The sequence below is a fragment of the Schistocerca piceifrons genome, chromosome 5, assembly GCF_021461385.2.
Source record: "Schistocerca piceifrons isolate TAMUIC-IGC-003096 chromosome 5, iqSchPice1.1, whole genome shotgun sequence".
In the NCBI taxonomy this organism is placed as follows: Eukaryota; Metazoa; Arthropoda; class Insecta; order Orthoptera; family Acrididae; genus Schistocerca; species Schistocerca piceifrons.
In genome coordinates, this window is record NC_060142.1 from 233,684,935 (window position 1) to 233,706,756 (window position 21,822).

The 21,822-nt window shown below is 39.1% G+C and overlaps 1 protein-coding gene across 1 annotated transcript in view; it reads right to left on the minus strand.

Annotated features, from left to right (window-relative positions):
- Positions 1-21,822, minus strand: part of LOC124798259 (anoctamin-8) — a 197,921-nt gene that overhangs the window by 167,271 nt on the left and 8,828 nt on the right. Inside the window, exons 3-4 of the mRNA XM_047261579.1 lie at positions 20,529-20,689; positions 4,475-4,710 (exon numbers count right to left, since the gene is read on the minus strand). Coding sequence (XP_047117535.1) covers positions 4,475-4,710; positions 20,529-20,689 — 397 coding nt within the window. The remainder of the gene's footprint in view (positions 1-4,474; positions 4,711-20,528; positions 20,690-21,822) is intronic.

Sequence of the window (21,822 nt, forward strand, 5' to 3'; positions counted from 1 at the left end):
GGGGCAGGTGTATTGTCTGTTGGGGCAAGTGTACTGTCTGCAGAATCTTTTAATTTATTTAGATCATTGTTTTAGTTTAGGAAGGTAATGTCGTCTACAAATAGCACTGTAAAAAGGTTCATCATTACCAAAAACAAAAATGGTCCTAACACGTATCCCAGCGGAACTCCCACCTTTGTTTGTTTCTTGGTAGACTTTTCTGTGCCAGTACGCACAACTTGCCCCCAGTTTTAGAGATAAGACTTTAGTAAAACTTCCTGGCAGATTAAAACTGTGTGCTGGACTGAGACTCGAGCTCGGGATCTTTGCCATTTACTGGCAAGTGCTCTACCAAATGAGCTACCCAAGCACGACTCACGTCCTGTCCTCACAGCTTTACTTCTGCCAGTACCTTGTCTCCTACCTTCCAAACTTTACAGAAGCTCTCCTGCCCGTGAAAGGCAAAGGTCCCGAGTTCGAGTCAGTTTTAATCTGCCAGGAAGTTTCATATCAGCACACACTCCGCTGCAGAGTGAAAATCTCATTCTGAAGACTTTAGTAGTTTTAGGCTGATGTCCCTGATGCCATAAAAATGGAGTTTCTGTAGAAGTGTGTCATGTCCTACACAGTCAAATGCTTTACTCAGGCCACAGAAAGAGGCATGAACAAATCCGTTCTCCTCAAACAGTTTAAGAACATATTTAATTACATAGTCTCTTGCATCTATTATTGGCGATTTTTTTCTAAATCTATACTGTGCGACATTATATTCCAAGTTTTTCAAAATATGAAGACAACTGATGGTAAATGATGTATTCTATTACTTTTGCCACGACTGGAACTATTGATATTTGTCTCAAACTTGCAGGGTTCTTTTCGTCACCCTTTTTATACACAGGAACCACCATAGACAATTTCAGCTCCTCTACAAAGTATGCCTGTTAGAAAGTATGCCTCTGATTAACATTTATTTATGCAGTGAGTCAGTGGATAAACAATGAAACCAATTACTTTCTTCAGCAAATGCAAGACATGTCACAAATACCAGCACTATCTGATGACAAAGTTCCTTACTGTTTTTAATAGTCCTAGGAGTAACCACAGAGAAAGTGAGAATATTATTGTAGGACGTTGCATGATAATTTTTTCCTAAGAGTTCTGATGGACTTTTATCACGTTTACTGATGCCATTGCTTACTTCCTTTAATAAAGTGATCATTAAACTCTTATGAAGAGATACTGATTTTGACCTTATGTGATTCTTTGCAAACACCATTTATGAGATTTCAAGCAGCAATGCATTTACTGTTAAGACGTCTCAATGTGGTGGGCATTGTGTGACTTTTTCACTTCAGTAACTGCTTTTTTATAATCATTTCTCCATCTTACAAAGATTTTGCATTTTCAGATTTGGTGGTATTATATATATCTGACAGCATCATTACATCATCTTTCATATCAGACAGCACTTTTCTTTTTTGACACCTTTTTACAACCTTTGTCTGTCACTTTACATTTCCTAATGGGAATACTTTATTAAATATTTGCAGAAATGAGTTAAAGAAATATTCAAAATTTATCTTAGCTGACTCAGTATTTGACAGACAAAGATTACCATCATTTCTCTGGCAGAACTTACCTCTATCTGCAACGGTTTTCGTGAACTTGTCAATTTTTCCATTGGTCGTTGGCCTAGTGATCACCATTTTTGAATTGGCCATGTCACCACTAAGACTAACTGAGCTGGCCTGTTAGCATATAATAAGGACACTGATTTGTGGTCAGAAAAGAGAAACACTGTTACATTCCACTGAGCTTGGATGCATTTAAAATTAACAAATATATTGTCTAAGCACACTTGTTTCCTAGTAGGTTTATAGCTAACACACTATAGATTGAACTGTCGTAGTAGGTTTTTCAAATCACTAATCCTGCGCTTGTCAGTCGACATGTGAAATTCAGAATTAAGATCACCACCTATTATAATGTCATGGTTGGTAAAGCTTTTCTCAGTAAGTGCACATAACCACTGGGAGGCCTGTACAATGATATTACTATTAGCTGCATGCTACTTATGGCTATACCAGTGGCTTGAAAATTCAGTTCTTCACACACATAATTTAGATCTAAGTTACCAGTGGTGCAATTGATTGATCTACCAACATTGATTGCTACGCAACCTCTCTTGTGAACTCCTCTGCAATTACTGTTTGATAAACTATAATTTTCGAACTTAGAAGCTGGAATTTCATCTTCACTGGCCCAATGTTCACTTAAATACAACAATTCAAATTTATTCTCTGCTGAGAAGTCATTCCTTGTCGTTTGAACCTTGGATGTTTAAAAAACTGATTTTTCAGGTCTATATTTTGCTCTTCCTCAGTTTTTAGAAGAATCCTTATTGTTGGATTTTTTTTTTTTTTACTGGTTTATCCACATTTTTACCCCCATCAAGCCATTTTAGTTTCCATTGTTTTTTATTATTTTACAAATGTCTGTAAACATTCTGCTTAATGTTAAAGGTCCCAGTTTATTTAGGTGCAGTCCTTCCTTTCCTCGGCAGTTTTCATTTAGGAATTTATTTGGATCTATGAACACTGCCCCAAGTCTATCACACTGTTCTTTTATGGCACAGTTTATTTTGCAGACATATATATCACTTACATATCTTCTTTTTACTATTGCACTGATTATGAGCTTGGAACCTGGATATACACTACTAGCTAAACGAATCAAGTTTCTGCTCTATCTGAGAGCATAGTTCAACAGTGCATTTCTCACCTCCTCCACGTCCGTTTTTTCAACTAAAGAAACATAGGTAATGCGTAAGAAAGCTGTGTGTGTGTAATTTGTTTGCTCTTATAGTATTCATTAAGTTTTAATGGTTACGTTAAAAATTTACACTATCTGTCACATAGCAAAACTGCTCGAGACAAACTTCATTTCACAAAATATTTATTATAATCTCCTATGAATATCCAGTTTTTTAATCTCTGATTCATGTATCACATCTCTTCTGCAGTTTAAAATTGCATATGTATCTATCTCTGTAGTTGCCTCATATTTCCCATTCATATTATATTACTCTCAATTTTATTGCTTTATTTCCCTGAAAGGTTGATCTCTTATAAATTAGCAAACCTCTTTCAGTGGGGAGGATTCCTATAGCCTCTATGCAACAAACTATGCTAAAGTGCCAAAGAAACTGGTATAGGCATGTGTATTCAAATACAGATATATGTAAACAGACAGAATATGGCGTTGCGACCAGCAACACCTATATAAGACCACAAGTGTCTGGCGCTGTTGTTAGACTGGTTACTGCTGCTACAATGGCAGGTTATCAAGATTTAAATGAGTATGAATGTGGTGTTATAGACAGTGCATGAGTGATGGGACACAGCATCTCCAGGGTAGCGATGAAGTGGGGATTTTCCCATACGACCATTTCACGACTGTACTGTGAATAACAGGAATCCGGTAAAACACCAAATCTCTGACACTGCTGCGGCCGGAAAAAGATCCTGCAAGGATGGAACTAATGACGACTGAAGTGTGTCATTCAACATAACGGAACTGCAACCCTTTCGCAAATTGCTGCAGATTTCAATGCTGGGGCATCAACAAGTGTCAGCATGCAAACCAACAACAAAACATCATCAATATGGGCTTACAGAAATGAAAGCGCTCTTGTGTACTCTTGATGAGTGCATGACACAAAGCTTTACACCTTGCCTGGCCCATCAACACTGGCATTGGACTGTTGATGACTGGAAACATGTTCCTCGGTCGAACAAGTCTCATTTCAAATTATATCGAGTGAATGTGTGTGTATGGGTATGGTGACAACCTTGCAAATCCATGGACCCTGCATGCCTGCAGGCAACTGTTCAAGCTCGTAGAGGCTCTGTAATGCTGTGGGGCGTAAGCAGTTGGAATGATATGGGACCCCTGATACGTCATGTCACTTCTGACAGGTGACACATATGTAAGCATCCTGTCTGATCACCTGCATCTGTTCACATCCATTGTGCATTCAGACAGACTTGGGCAATTCCAGCAGGACAATGTGACACCCCACCCATCCAGAATTGCTATAGAGTGACTCCAGGAACACTATTCTGAGTTTAAACACTTCTGGTGGCCACCAAACTCCCCAGACATTAACATTATTGAGCATATCTGGGATGCCTTGCGACATGCTGTTCATAAGAGATCTCCACCCCCTCATACTCACATGGATTTATGGACAGCCCTGCAGGATTCATGGTGTCAGTTCCCTCCAGCACTACTTCAGACATCAGTCAAGTCCATGCCATGTCATGTTGCAGCACTTCTGCATGCTCACGGGGGTCCTACATGATATTAGGCAGGTGTACCAGTTTCTTTGGCTCTTCAGTGTGAATATACCATGGCATGTTAACCCATAGAACCAATTAAATTTAAAAGCAAGCAACAAATAGATAAAACTAGTTTTCTAGCATTATATACTAACCTATTGCCTGTCCCTCAATCAACTTGAGCCCTCCAAGTTGATCACCAGGAGCTGCCCTCAATGTCTGAAGCAGGTGCAGAACCAGCCACTGCCTCTCTTGTGTTGTGAAGAAAGTGGATTCATTGTCCGTCCCTTCAAAACAAGCTGCCTCTTGCTGCACAAATTCCTTCAGCCCACCTCCAAATTCTGATTTCAGTGTTTTTGGAAGATGAAGTTCCTCTGCTGCCTTCAACAAACTAAAAAAGATTAACATTTCAGAACAGCATTGCAGTTTTCTACAATTTCCAGTTTTGTTGTGCCAAAGAATGTTCATGATGTTCTGTAAGCATCTCTGTTTCCATATTATGATATGGTACTCATATAGGCAAACAGATCCATTTCTACGTTAAGTTTAATATAGTCCCTTTCTGAAAATTGGACTTGGCAAAATGCACAGAATGAAACAGTGTGCTATACTCCAATTAAAATTACTTTGTGACTAACAGACTGCAGTGGCAGCGGAGAATGTTGCTTGCATGCAGTCAGCCACTCTTCACATGTTCCTACAAAATGGGCGATGTAACGAGCACTTGGCACAAGAGAAAGAACTACGACTGGATGGTACTTGGCGCCTGTCTTCAAGCCACTGAAACATCATTCACAAATTAATTTTAATTGGAGTATAGGTTTTACACCAGAACAAATGGAAGTGAACAAAAGCAAATGAGTACTGGCAGAAAATTTGCCAGTGTTCACTATTACACTGGAGAGAACAGATCAGATCATGAGAGAATGGGAACAGATTGTGAGTGCTGCACTTTTTATTTATTTATTTTTTTTTTTGCACTAATGATTGGCACAAAGCATACAACACTATATAGTTTGAGGCACAATGGAAAACTTTGATATTCTAAGAGGATCATTTCCCGTGGCAAGTGCAATAAGCAAAATGGTGTATGAAGAGAAGAATTTAGGTGTCTGAAATTGTATGTACATGTGAAATGTATGGAGGTAGTACATTGCATCTCCAGCTATTATTAGAATTATTCCAAAACTTTGTACATATGTTGATTCATGCTTTTAGCTGGTTTCTCAGTATGATTGTGGAGGAAATTTAAAAGCAGAACACTAACTGCTGATGACAAACATAACTGAAAGAAGGCTAGCATTTACACCTTGGTTATTAGCAACTGGAGATATTTACATCATTGTTGGTTTTGCATGTCAATAGCTGCAATGTCTCAGATAGGTTCTGGTGTCTGCAGTGACATGGGAAGCACTTCAAGGCTTTTATTAAAGCATGTATAAGAAATGTAATAATGTTAATAAAATATGGTTAACGAAATGTGCAATATAGTACATAAGCCCTGTAACCCATGCTACTTGACAAACCTTTTTTGATATCATCAAAAATCTATAATACAACAGTGAAACAACAGCCATGTAATTATAGCTACTGTGAATGTAAGCAATGAGGTTGACTACATCTTCCATATATTTTTAATTTTAATCAGCATAGCACGTACATGTTCTCAAATATTTCTTTTTCTTCAATTTTTGTCTTGCAGGTCTCTCTGAATCTAGAAGCACCTATGATACTGACATTCTTCTATCAGCAATATGCATTCTACTGATTCCAGTCCATTGCTCATGCAACTCATGTCAATAACGGAAATGAATAAGATAGAATACAAAAGCTTTCTGTATTGATAATATCAACGCAGGGACAATGTGCCATGAATCGCCACAGTAAGCAAAGGCATACCATTCAACGTACTTTCACCTGTCTCTCAAATGGCAATTGTAAAACCTACTGTTTACACAAGATGGAATTCTTGTTCACTGTTGTTCCCTCTGGTGGTAAACCAGGCTTTGAAGGGATCAGTCGTACTATCTGCGCAAAATTATTTAAATTCTTCCATCAATTGTATGTGATGGCTGATGTTAGTGTGAAGTCAAATAGCCTCTTCTGTAATTGGCTGATAGAAGCAGACCCAGTAGGCACCATGGTGCTTTACGTATTTGCAAAACTTTACTGCCACATTCGGCAGTTTTCTTATCTATACTTGTCCTGACAAAACTCTACCATCTGGTGAGCAAGATGTACGAGACAGGTGAAATACCTTCATGCTTCAAGAAGAATATAATAATTCCAATCCCAAAGAAAGCAGGTGTTGATAGATGTGAAAATTACCGAACAATCAGTTTAATAAGCCACAGCTGCAAAATACAAACGCGAAGTCTTTATAGACGAATGGAAAAAGTAGTAGAAGCCAACCTTGGGGAAGATCAGTTTGAATTCCGTAGAAGTATTGGAACATGTGAGGCTTATCTTAGAAGAAAGATTAAGGAAAGGCAAACCTACATTTCTAGTATTTGTAGACTTAGAGAAAGCTTTTGACAATGTTGACTGGAATACTCTCTTTCAAATTCTAAAGGTGGCAGGGGTACAATACAGGGAGCGAAAGGCTATTTACAATTTGTACAGAAACCAGATGGCAGTTATAAGAGTCGAGGGACATGAAAGGGAAGGGAGTGAGACAGGGTTGTAGCCTCTCCCCGATGTTATTCAAACTGTATATTGAGCAAGCAGTAAAGGAAAAAAAAGAAAAATTTGAAGTAGGTATTAAAATCCATGGAGAAGAAATAAAAACTTTGAGGTTCGCCGATGACATTGTAATTCTGTCAGAGACAGCAAAGGACTTGGAAGAGCAGTTGAATGGAATGGACAGTGTCTTGAAAGGAGGATATAAGATGAACATCAACAAAAGCAAAACGAGGATAATGGAATGTAGTTGAATTAAGTTGGGTGATGCTGAGGGAATTAGATTAGGAAATGAGACACTTAAAGTAGTAAAGGAGTTTTCCTATTTGGGGAGCAAAATAACTGATGATGGTCGAAGTAGAGAGGATATAAAATGTAGACTGGCAATGGCAAGGAAAGCGTTTCTGAAGAAGAGAAATTTGTTAACATCCAGTATAGACTTAAGTGTCAGGAAGTCGTTTCTGAAAGTATTTGTATGGAGTGTAGCCACGTATGGAAGTGAAACATGGACGATAAATAGTTTGGACAAGAAGAGAATAGAAGCTTTTGAAATGTGGTGCTACAGAAGAATGCTGAAGATTAGATGGGTAGATCACATAACTAATGAGGAGGTATTGAATAGAATTGGGGAGAAGAGGAGCTTGTGGCACAAATTGACAAGAAGAAGGGACCGGTTGGTAGGACATGTTCTGAGGCATCAAGGGATCACAAATTTAGCATTGGAGGGCAGTGTGGAGGGTAAAAATCATAGAGGGAGACCAAGAGATGAATACACTAAGCAGATTCAGAAGGATGTAGGTTGCGGTAGGTACTGGGAGGTGATGAAGCTTGCACAGGATAGAGTAGCATGGAGAGCTGCATCAAACCAGTCTCAGGACTGAAGACCATAACAACAACAACAACAACAACAACAACAACAACTTGTGTACTGTTAAAGTATGCAACAATCAGTCTTCCCTTCTCATCCTGTGTGGTTAAGTCTCCCCTGACCCACAGTTCTGGGTGACTTTCCCGGAATCTACTCCTTTTCCAGACCTCTCCAGTTCTTTTCCTTCATCCCTCTTCCTTCCCCTTCAACCCTTCTGCCTCAAAAAGGAGCCACTGGCTCTGAAAGCTTGCCTAATTACAGCCTTCTTTTGTGTGTATGTTTTCCCGCCACTATGTTAGTAGACTTTTTTTCTACCCAATTAAATTATTTTGTCAAAAATTATTTGTTTTTGTTGTTACAGGGAGAGTAAAAATATTACTGGAATGCGGTTCACTGGAAGTAGGGTATTCTCATCTTGCTCACTTCCTGTCCATGTCTGCTTCCTAATATACAGCGTGTTAAGGGTACAAATCAAATATTGTGATCATTGGTAGCTTAATATGTAGAAAAGGTACAGATAGAGGCTACCATTTACTTTTAAGCAATAAAATTTTTCTAGTAATGATTAAGTTTTCGAGAAATCTTAAATTTTACTGTAGCATGTGGACTTAAAGTTATTTTAAATTCTCGGATTCTTCTGCAAATAGTTTCAACCTCAACATTAACAAGAATTTTATCAGGTACTCATCTTTTCTACTCTTTTGGCTACTGTTAAAAAAAAAGAGCATCATTCTATTTTACAAAATCATACTTACTTCAACCCCCCCCACGAACCATGGACCTTGCTGTTGGTGGGGAGGCTTGCGTGCCTCAACGATACAGACAGCCGTACCGTAGGTGCAACCACAACGGAGGGGTATCTGTGGAGAGGCCAGACAAACGTGTGGTTCCTGAAGAGGGGCAGCAGCCCTTTCAGTAGTTGCAGGGGCAACAGTCTGGATGATTGACTGATCTGGCCCTGTAACACTAACCAAAACGGCCTTGCTGTTTTGGTACTGTGAACGGCTGAAAGCAAGGGGAAACTACAGCCGTATTTTTTCCCGAGGGCATGCAGCTTTACTGTATGATTAAATGATGATGACGTCATCCTGGGTAAAATATTCTGGAGGTAAAATAGTCCCCCATTCGGATCTCCGGGCGAGGACTACTCAAGAGGATGTCGTTATCAAGAGAAAGAAAACTGGCATTCCACAGATCGGAGCGTGGAATGTCAGATCCCTTAATCGGGCAGGTAGGTTAGAAAATTTAAAAAGGGAAATGGATAGGTTGAAGTTAGATATAGTGAGAATTAGTGAAGTTCGGTGGCAGGAGGAACACGACTTTTGGTCAGGCAAATACAGAGTTATAAATACAAAATCAAATAGGGGTAATGCAGGAGTAGGTTTAATAATGAATAAAAAAATAGGAGTGCGGGTAAGCTACTACAAACAGCATAGTGAACGCATTATTGTGGCCAAGATAGACACAAAGCCCACGCCTACTACAGTAGTACAAGTTTATATGCCAACTAGCTCTGCAGATGATGAAGAAACAGAAAATGTATGATGAGATAAAAGAAATTATTCAGGTAGTGAAGGGAGATGAAAATTTAACAGTCATGGGTGACTGGAATTCGACAGTAGGAAAAGGAAGTGAAGGAAACGTAGTAGGTGAATATGGATTGGGGCTAAGAAATGAAAGAGGAAGCCGCCTGGTAGAATTTTGCCGGGGCATAACAATCATAGCTAACACTTGGTTCAAGAATCATGAAAGAAGGTTGTATACATGGAAGAACCCTGGAGATTCTAAAAGGTTTCAGATAGATTATGTAATGGTAAGACAGAGATTTAGGTACCAGATTTTAAATTGTAAGACATTTCCAGGGGCAGATGTGGACTCTGACCACAATCTATTGGTTATGAACTGTAGATTAAAACTGAAGAAACTGGAAAAAGGTGGGAATTTAAGGAGATGGGACCTGGATAAACTGAAAGAACCAGAGGTTGTACAGAGTTTCAGAGCAGCATAAGGGAACAATTGACAGGAATGGGGGAAAGAAATACAGTAGAAGAAGAATGGGTAGCTTTGAGGAATGAAATAGTGAAGACAGCAGAGGATCAAGTAGGTAAAAAGACGAGGGCTAGTAGAAATCCTTGGGTAACAGAAGAGATACTGAATTTACTTGATGAAAGGAGAAAATACAAAAATGCAGTAAGTGAAGCAGGCAAAAAGGAATACAAACGTCTCAAAAATGAGATCAACAGGAAATGCAAAATGGCTAAGTAGGGATGGCTAGGGGACAAATGTAAGGATGTAGAGGCTTATCTCAAGAGGGGTAAGATAGATACTGCCCACAGGAAAATTAAAGAGACCTTCGGAGGAAAGAGAACCACTTGCATGAATATCAAGAGCTCAGATGGAAACCCAGTTCTAAGCAAAGAAGGGAAGGCAGAAAGGTGGAAGGAGTATATAGAGTGTCTATACAGGGGCGATGTTCTTCAGGACAATATTATGGAAATGGAAGAGGAGGTAGATGAAGATGAAATGGGAGATATGATACTGCGTGAAGAGTATGACAGAGCACTGAAAGACCTAAGTTGAAACAAGGCCCCGGGAGTAGACAACATTCCATTAGAACTACTGACAGCCTTGGGAGAGCCAGGCCTAACAAAACTCTACCATCTGGTGAGCAAGATGTATGAGACAGGCGAAATTCCCTCAGACTTCAAGAAGAATGTAGTAATTCCAATCCCAAAGAAAGTAGGTGTTGACAGATGTGAAAATTACCAAACTATCAGTTTAATAAGTCACAGCTGCAAAATACTAACGTGAATTCTTTACAGACGAATGGAAAAACTGGTAGAAGCTGGCCTCGGGGAGGATCAGTTTGGATTCCGTAGAAATGTTGGAACACGTGAGGCAATACTGACCCTACGACTTATCTTAGAAGAAAGATTAAGGAAAGGCAAACCTACGTTTCTAGCATTTGTAGACTTAGAGAAAGCTTTTGACAATGTTGACTGGAATACTCTCTTTCAAATTCTAAAGGTGGCAGGGGTACAAGACAGCGAGCGAAATGCTATTTACAATTTGTACCGAAACCAGATGGCAGTTATAAGAGTCGAGGGGCATGAAAGGGAAGCAGTGGTTAGGAAGGGAGTGAGACAGGGTTGTAGCCTCTCCCGATGCTATTCAATCTGTGCATTGAGCAAGCAGTAAAGGAAACAAAAGAAAAGTTCGGTGTAGGTATTAAAATCCATGGAGAAGAAATAAAAACTTTGACGTTCGCCGATGACATTGCAATTCTGTCAGAGACAGCAAAGGACTTGGAAGAGCAGTTGAACGGAATGGACAGTATCTTGAAAGGAGGGTATAAGATGAACATCAACAAAAGCAAAACGAGGATAATGAAATGTAGTTGAATTAAATCGGGTGATGCTGAGGGAATTGGATTAGGAAATGAGACACAGTAGTAAAGGAGTTTTGCTATTTGGGCAGCAAAATAACTGATGATGGTCGAAGTAGAGAGGATATAAAATGTAGACTGGCAATGGCAAGGAAAGCGTTTCTGAAGAAGAGAAATTTGTTAACATCGAGTATAGATTTCAGTGTCAGGAAGTCGTTTCTGAAAGTATTTCTATGGAGTGTAGCCATGTATGGAAGTGAAGCATGGACGATAAATAGTTTAGAGAAGAAGAGAATAGAAGCTTTCGAAATGTGGTGCTACAGAAGAATGCTAAAGATTAGATGGGTAGATCACATAACTAATGAGGAGGTATTGAATAGAATTGGGGAGGAGTTTGTGGCACAACTTGACTAGAAGAAGGGATCGGTTGGTAGGACATGTTCTGAGGCATCAAGGGATCACCAATTTGGTGCTGGAGGGCAGCGTGGAGGGTAAAAATTGTAGAAGGAGACCAAGAGATGAATACACTAAGCAGATTCAGAAGGATGTAGGCTGCAGTAGGTAATGGGAGAGGAAGAAACTTGCACAGGATAGAGTAGCATGGAGAGCTGCATCAAACCAGTCTCAGGACTGAAGACCACAACAACAATAACTTACTTCAACATATCAATTGACAGAAGGGTTAATATTCTTTATTACATACCTAAGTACAAGCATCTTAGTTGACTATCATTTGCTGACAACCTCGTTTCGATACCTGAAACTCTTCACGAAATAAAAGGGGTGTTACGTCTTACGTGACTCATGCAATATGGTGGGCAGTGTCGTTTATTGTCAAGTCTCTTCTAACGGTTTGTAAAAAGGTGTGACATTTTCTTTGTTGAAACCCAATGCTCTTGAAAGATGTGTCACAGGGTTTATGAATTGACAGGTGAGACGAATGATGATTCAGAAACAAGTCTGCCCAGCTTCTACCAGCTTTGTTAGTGGTGAAACGTGCATTAATGCCATTCCTTTCAGCTAAAACAAATGTCATTTGTTGAGTTCCCATTTTCACTGCTTTCACAGCAAAGATGGCTTCAGCCATCTTCAAAGGGTTCCAGTCTACCTTCTGTCCTTAAGATTGATATTTAGGTTTATATATGGCATTCTGAAATAAGGTAGTGTATCTTTCAACTAAAGTTATATGAATGCAAACTGGTCCCTAGTTAGACCCTTTGTGGTAGCCCATATTTGGACCACACTGTGATTCCCCAAAATGGCAGAACGGTAATTACGAAATGCAGATAGAGATATGGAAACCAGGTTAACATGTCAGTAAAATGAATTACAATGCAGAATTAAGTCAGAATATCGAGGAAATGGTTAAGTACACACCTCTCGATAAATTGCATGCCGCAAATCAAGTTTGCACAAATGAAATTTCACTGCATCCAAACAACAAAGTTCAAACAATCAACTATTTACAACCATTCTCAGAGGTAGCGGAGAGTTGATTCACACATTCCCTAAGCCGGTCACAGCATGTACTGGGGCCCCAGACCACATTTAGATAAATATCCATACTTGGACTTTATCCTTTAGCCACTTCAGTGTGTTAAGTTTCCTTTTTTTTTTTTTCCTTTCTGCTTCTAACAGTCTTTCCATACACGCCACATAATTTACAATAATTTACTACCAGACATTTTCTGCATGGTTGTAACAGCACCACCAAGTGGACTACACTACACCAGTCAGTACAGACTAACCTTTTGGTGTCCATGCATCCACACTTCAACACCTGATCTGCCGTCCAGGGGAAAATAAGCATTAATAGCTTGCTCTTGCCACATACACATGGAGACACTAACCAGCCAAAAATCATTCTACTCTTAATCACTCTAATTATTTGACTGTAAATGAAGTAAATAATGATGTAGTGTTGTTCAATACATTGTCCTCAGTCATCAGAAAAAATACCTGCACTTATACCCCAAACACAATATACAATTATAGAGAATTGGAAGCACAGTTTATATACCCAGTAGAGGTAAGAAAAAGCGAAATCAACAAAAAAAAATATGCAGTGGAGCAAAATATCAGTTGTACTACAAATTTCAGCCGCTAGCCACATTAACATTAGTATGTGATACTAAGAAAATAAACAAACCTACTGACAATGGTGAATCTTCATTGAAACATGTTCTGGTAATAAATAAGAGAGAATCATGTTTGATCAAGGCTGAAATATATTTCCTTAAAAATTATAGGATAGTTTCTTTGACATCACATCAAAATTAAATAAATCAGAAATGAACTATCATTTTAAGATTATACACAAACCTCAGCCTTCAAGAAAAAAAGAAGTAAACAACCCTATTTCAACACTGAACAGGTAACAAGTTACTGATATTAGTTAATGGCCATCATCAGATTTTTATACAGAAAAATAGCTACCAAGTTTTGTGACATTTCACAAAAACCACCAATTTTCCACTATTTCACTAAAATTGCCAATTTCGCATTTTTTACAGAAACTAAAACAGGTTCAAAATGCATAGAGGAGAGAATTTACGAATATGCTACAATGGCAACTTGTTTAAGTTAATTACAAGTGTGTGTACAAGTGTTTAAAACAGTCATTCTTTTGTACTCCATACGCAAATGGAATTAGAAGAAATCCTAGTAACCAGTACAATGGGAAGTAATGTCTGCGAGGCACTTCACAGTGTAAGTCTGGAAGAATACTGGAGGTAACGGCAGAGAAATGAACAAATGCACATTATATTCTAAAAGTGCACTCATATCTTGTCTTTTCAGTCTCATCAAAAGTATTGGGAACACATCTGACATCAGGGTGTACAATTTTATTATAAAATATTAAATTATTTTGAATAATAGATTTGCTTTTCAGCAACAAAAAGCTACTGTCAATGTCATTAACCATTCACAACATTTTAATATTTTATGATTAAATCAATAAATTTGGATGCAACACTGCGTTAATGTTTATATAATTTTGTATTAAAACTTTTGTTTCGCTTTAGCAAGATATTCCACTAGATTAAGCTCAGTTGCTCACATCCCTCGGATGCTACAAATCCTAATTACAATAATATATAATTAACTTGATACTGTGACCTCCACAATTACATTTTTCATTTAAATACCCGAAATTTATTTCAGCCCTGCGACCAGAGGTTCCACGCAACTTTTCTGCAACTTTTCCCATTTCCTAAGCCTCGCCAGAGTCCATTTCCTTCACCCTCTTCCTTACCCTTCAAACCTCCTGTCACAAGGAAGATAAGTTGGATGCAAAAGCTCATGCATTTTCACACTGTGTCCCCCCCCCCCCCCCTTTCTTCTGTTGCCACTTGACGAGAATTTTTTTTTTTTTTATCTATACATGTCATATTTTCAAAATTTATATCAAGATGAAGCAGTATTCAAAGACCATCAATGTGACTCATTCTCTTTTACTTTTGCGATTTGGTGAATATAAGTTAGTGTTTTACACCACGTCTTGGAACCTAATATTGCAAATTGTCTAACCCCAGACACCTATTACTTAAAAATGCAGCTGAATACATTAAAACTGCTAATGACCTACTTAAATATCCCTTAATACTGCAATTTATTATCTCTGTAATTTCACTTATTGGCCTACTGCGTATTAAGCCACTAATTTTATGCCTTGAAGTTGTTTATTCAAATTATACTGTGTTTCACTGACTTCTTTTTTAACCACTGTTACTACAATGAGCATTTGTTCCCACAATTTATTAACACATCTTGTCTAATGATTTTTTTTCTGAGATAAGGAGGACGAAATTACATTCTCCTATTAAAATCAGTTTTTGAATTTACATGCCAACCTTATTTAACACAGATTCAGCTATCATTAAAGGTCATCTTTTTACCATCAGTTTCACTACAATGCTGAATTCTTTTGCTTTTAACATACATTTCGTTTAGCCACTGATATTTATTTCCTAATTTACTCTTCAGTTTGCTCCAAGTCAACAACTTTCTGTGGTGAATGCTAACATTATCACTACCATTGTAATGTTTACTTTAGTATCAATGGAAAATTCAGTCAAGGAATTAACAATGATAATAATGACACTGAAGTGCTAGTAAGTACTTACATCCAGGAGGAAAAAGGTTTACTAATAGTGATATATACTCATGAAAGTGAAAGCAGAACTATCAGTTCCTTTCCTATGGAGGAAAGAGGGATAGAATCCTCATCCTCACTGCAGGTGGGTCCCTCTCATCCTGGGGCCTTAGTGACTGCCTATCCTTTCTAACCTTCCACACTTGACCCCTCTCCCCTCCCCATGGAATGAACTAATAGTTCACTTTTACGTGTGTACCAGTGGAACTAAAAATTCATCTCCTAAAGGTGAACATGTTCGGCACTCTGGCTGAGCTTCTGCTTCCAGTGTAGACTGTTGCACTCAAGGTGCAGACTGTGGCATTTGCTATTAATTGAAATGTCTATTATTTTCCCACTTTTGCCAATAACATAATGAGGGTCCACACATGGAGGTTTCAGTGCTCGTTTCACTCCGTATCTGTGTAACATCACATGAGTGCATGTCTGTAACCTGTGGTGCACATTATTTTGTGATGTTCCAGGTCTCGATGATGGACATGGTCGGATTTGCGTCATCTGTTCTCTCAGCTGAGAAATGAAGTCTGTTTGATTGGTGTCCTCCATTATGACCATGTGTGGACCAATGAACTCGCCAGTCATGCTACTTCTCCATAAGTTAAATTGGCCAGAGAAGCGTCCTGATGGGGTTTGCAAGTGTTTTGCAGACCAAGCAAGACCAATGGTACAGATGTTCTTCAATTTGATTCGTGATACGTTAGTGCGACTTTTAATGACTGGTGCCAGTGCTCAATCATTCCACCACTTGCTGTATGATAGTGTGTCGTCTTGTGATGTACAGCACTGCAGAACTTTAGTTGGGTAAATAGTTCAGATCCAAATTGTTGGCCACACCCCATTGTGTTGTGTAATGGACAGCCGAATGGGGCTACCCAGTGCAAAACAAAGGTGGAGGCTAGCGTTTCCACTGACATACTGTCTACTAGTATAGCTTCTGGCTGGAGCGTAAAACGGTCAGTTGCTGTTTACTGATACTGTTGGCCATTTGTGGGTGGTAATGGTCCTATTTCATAGATATACACATGTGCTAATCTTACAGTTGTATCTGGAAAATCTACCACAGTTGCATGCATGTGGGAAGATACTTTACTAAACTGCCACTGAACAAATGCACGAGTCCAGGTTCTACAATTTTTCCACATAATGGGATATACAAAATGGCTAGTGATCAGTTTAGCTGCTGACATAAAGCCAGGGTGACATAAGCTTTGCTGGCTCTCAAAAGCATGTCTACAGAATGAGGAAGATAATAATGGACAAAATCTTCCATTTGAGACTTTGCCATATAGTTGAACGTTTGTGACAGGAACATCAATCAGTTTCAACTGAAGGTTGGAGGAAGTATCTTTCACACAATCCTGAAGCTCCTGGTACAACTATTGTGCTTTGGTGGGTTGAGTAAAATTCACTGAGTCCGTTGTACTGTTTATGACGGATGAGCAGTCGGCTACTATGTTGTCCATTTCTGATATGTGGCACATCTGATTGCTGAATTGAGCAATAAATTCCAAATGATTGTGTTCTCATGGTGAGCATTTATCGTTGTTCTGCCTGAAGACATAGACATATGGTTTGTGATCTGCATAAACTGCAAATTCTCTTGCCTCTAACTGTGTGTGGAAATGTTTAACAGATTCATAAACTGCAAATAGTTCATGATTGTATGTGCTCCATTTTTGTTGTGACAGAGAGAACCTGTGCAGGGGAAATGTGGGTGTCTGCCACACACCATCTACGTATTATTGTAATGCTGTGCCAATTGCCATCTGACTTGCACTCAACACCAGTGGGAGATCCACTTCTCAAGTGGACTTTGCAAGGTGTGTCACGTTAGCTCTGCTTTGCTTGGCTGTCTCTAAAGCAGTGTTCATAGCGGCCATCCACAGCACTGGCATTTTCCCCTTAACTTTAGGGCCAGCCAATGGTGTGGTTAGAGGTTCTTTGATCCCCGCTAAATGGGCTACACGATGCCAGTAGAAACTGAGAAATCCCAGGTAACGGCACAGTTCTTTTGCAGTTTCTGGCTGTGGAATCTTCAACAATGCTTCTGCTTTTTCTGGATGCAGTAGCGATCCTACTGATGAGATCAGGTGGTCTAAAAAAGTGATCTCTGGTTGGCCACAAACACACCTGGCAGTGTTTAATACAACACTGTATTTGATCAGGCATCTAAGGATTTCAGTTAAGTGCTGTTGGTGTTCCTCTGCCGTGGCTGATAAAACAAGGATATCTGAAAGGTATGAAATGCAATATGACAAATCTTGTAGCACGAGTCTAAAAACCTCTGGCAAGTCTGTGCAGCATTCCATAAGTTGGACAACATGAACTGACTCTCGAAGAGGCCAAATGGTGTAATACTAGTTGTCTTCGGTACGTCCTCTTCAACCACAGGAATTTGTTTCATCTAGGTCTTGAAGGGATCAGTTGGTAGGACATGTTCTGAGGCATCAAGGGATCACCAATTCAGTATTGGAGGGCAGCGTGGAGGGCAAAAATTGTAGAGGGAGACCAAGAGATGAATACACTAAGCAGATTCAGGAGGATGTAGGTTCCAGTAGGTACTTGGAGATCAAGAAGCTTGCACAGGATAGAGTAGCATGGAGAGGTGCATCAAACCAGTCTCAGCACTGAAGACCACAACAACAACAGGTCTTGGCACAGTCCAGCACACTGAATACAGTTGTGCTCTGTAATGCGTAATTCTAGTCTATAAATAGGAGTACTGGATAATGATCTGGCACCGTTCTAACGTTAAGGTGTGGTAATCTCTGCAAGGGTGCCACATGACATACTTTTTTGGCAACAACAGTAGATGTGACAACCACAGACTGTTGGAAGGGCACCACACTGAATTCTGCTTTGCAACAGCAAAACGATCTGGAGGAAGGCTTCTTAGCTTACACAAAATTGGTAGGCCCATGGTGGTGTTAATGTAGTGCAAAGTGCTGCGACATAACTGTGCTTGGGCAGTCATGTCATACCTGGGAACTGCTCTAGCAGCTTGGTGTATCCACTGCCTACTGACTGGATAAGTTTGGCATTATGCACCATAATGCTGTGTCAAGCAGATAGGCCAGTGATGCTGTTGTCAAGATGTGTTGGCAATGTATGGCAGCAGACGATAATGTGCTACTAGAAACTTCTGTCCTGTCTTCCGATCAGTTATGAAGAGGTGCAGAGGCAGCAACTGACAATTGGGTGCTGTTGCTGTTTGGGAAAGCATGTGGCAAAATGCATTTGTGTGCCCAGTCTCAGAACTTTTGATTATACAGCAAATGACATGCTGTGATGTGCCGCCCACTGCTGGAGAGTCCTTATAGAAAAGATTCTGGACCTCATATGCCAGTGTCCTCTAGCATTTCGGTTAAAGAGTAGCTCGCGGATCTATTTTCTCGGTGCTTCAACAATGGCCGCGAGGCAGTTGTAGCCTGTGCGCATCTCCATCGGTGCGCTGTTCCTTGCCATCACTATTTAACTGCATTAGGACGGCATGATTGTGTCCTGGATTGCAGTATATCCGATACCATGCATGCATCAACCTTGCAGTGCAGATGTCCGACAAGGAAATGTCTCCAGAGGTGGGATTGACTTTTTGAAACCACCTATACCATGATGTTGGTTAAGATCCTATGTTACGGCACCCTGGAGCCTTTCACCTTGGTGGACTATTGTCTGTGAGTAACGGTCAAAAAAATTTCAGAATTTTTTCTGATGCTCCTCAGTATTAAAAAAGTAGTATTTTATAGCTATCTGGTTGTGTGGTGTAATGGATAGGGTATGCCCTTCACACACTTGTCATGGGTTCGAATCTCGTTGGGTACTTTAAATTTTTTTTATTTTTAAATGTTCATCAAAATAGCTTTGATTATTATTCTTATTCAATTAATTGGTTTAAATGTAATTTTTTTATTTCTGTTCTTTAGTCACATCATTGTTATCACCGTATCAACTTTTTCACTTCTCTCACCTTACCTATCATTCTTTTTCTGTTTGAAACCTTTGTTCATGTGATTTTAATTAATTAAAGGCAGAACAATCCAAACATATAATGAAATGACTCAAGTACGGTCATTACAAATGTAGGTCTATCAGCCAAGCTTAATTGGTAACTTAGTTAAGGTTTTCTATTTGTCAGACCAAAACAGTCAAAGATCGCCACACTACAGCAAAGAGAAATTTTCAGTGCTCCTGATGGCCAGGGTACAAATTCTTTTGAAGCATAGCCAAACAAATCAGCTGATGGCAGGTTGTAAATGTGTGTTGATGTCTGCTGCTAGAAGCTCATTGTCTTTCTAGATTAATTAATTTTTTTGCAGTTTATTTTGTCTCTTACTTCATTCATTTCACATTTTTCTGCAACTAAATTCTACAGTAGTTTTGGCTTCTTTTGCCCGCTCTTTCCTTTGTTACCTAGTTCAACACACATTTATTTGAAATCAATCAGTTACAACTGCTCAGTATTTTCCAGATTTGTACCCTTGCCTTTTATCTCTCCACCAACATTGAATTTGACAAATATTCTTTCATTGGAGATAATTACCATTTCTTTCTAGGTGATATCATTGGCAACCCTACAGTCATTTTCACACTCATAATCTTTGTTACATTATTCTATGTACCTGCAACATTTTTTAATAGGAGTCAGCTGCCCTTTAACACTTTTAACAAATGCTAGCACTGCACATTGCAACTAATTTACTACATTAAAGAGTGCCTTTTCCTCTCCAGTTGTCTTAAACTTTCATAAAAATATATTATTCCACTCTTATATAACCCCCCCCCCCCCCAATCCTACAAATTAATGCATATGTCTTAAGTACCAAACATTGTTGTATTGCTATGAAATAAAAAATAGTGTGAAGCCACAAGAGAAAATGTGTTTCATTGCATTTCGTATCAGTTCAACACCCTCCAAATTCTATGTCAAAAAATTAGAAGATTAGTTTCACCTGAGAAGTTTGAATAATGGGCAAGGCACGTTGCATTATATATATACCTTCACCTGACAACTGGAGAAGAATAGGGCACCTATCACTTTACCTAACAGCTGCATAAACAAAGAACACTGCATGAGCTTCACTTAAGAAGTTATATAACAGAGAGAGAGGTGGTACTACTTACACAGGGAAAGGAGCAGTAAGATAAAAGCCATAACTGTCAGAAGATGCATGGTGTCGGACATGCACCACTAAACCAGGAGTTCCAGCACGCAGACGAGATAAGAGCCACATTAATGTAAAATCCTGAGCCCCAGGTGGGAACATCAGCACTACATCACATTCCTAAAAACAAATAATCACAAAAAATAGTCACCACTTATGAAAGACCTAACAAGAGTAATTAATTCATACATCCTCGAAATTGTCACATGACAGTTTAGAATAATTTATACTAGAGGAAGCATGAATTGCATTTTAAGGGCTAACTGTAACAAGTAAGTATTAATTCAGAGGAATTCTGGTTTATAACAAATGCCTAATTCTCACAACACATTATCCTCAAATTATGCTAATATCATAAATTGTCAGTTTCAGTTACAAGGTAGTGAATTACTAATAAAATGTTAAAATGAGACCCGTCAGTGGAGGGACTTTACAACAAATATAAAAGGACAGGAAGTCCATACGGAATTTCAAGTCATATACAAGGAACACTTCTTCAGTGACATACAAAGATAGATACGGGGTTAACAGACTGAATAGAACTCCAACGTATTTCCACACTACTGTGAGGAATACTGGACTTTTCAATTATTCTGTTTGGATATTTTTGTAACAGTATTTGAAATTTATAAGGTTGAAATAGTCCTCAGCTTCAGTCCAAAGATTCCACAGTAATAATAGCAACAGTAGAGCGATCCACATCTAAAAATGATTTTAAAAAGTATATAAAGATTCATCCACAGACAACAATCATTAACACACCTTCCTTTTAATTTGAGGGGAACGAAAAAGTCTTAAGATTACTAAAGAACACGGTCATGAGCAGCATTACCAACATACACTATTATATGTATGTTGGAACTCAAATAGTGGGAACACTGCTGTGGAGACACTATGCAATGGAATCTACTATTGTCGCTGATAGCACACTTTGTTGACATACCTACCTTACCTCGAGCAAATGGATTTGCCCGTCCCATGTCACAGGGGTGCGCACGATCGAGGGAAAGACAGTCACTTGTGAGTGAGCGGTCTAATGTAACGGTGTCACTATGTTTTCGAAACAGGAACAATGGAGTTGGATCAAGATTGAATGTTCCAGAGGTCGTACAGCAGGACAGTGTCATTAAGGTCTTCAAGGGGCATGCAGGGAATCGGCATTGCCGTACAGAACAGTGGCACACTGAGTGGCTTCAACGAAGGTCAGCAAACTGTGGCAGACATGCATCGGGCAGGTGGTCCTAGTGTCTCTG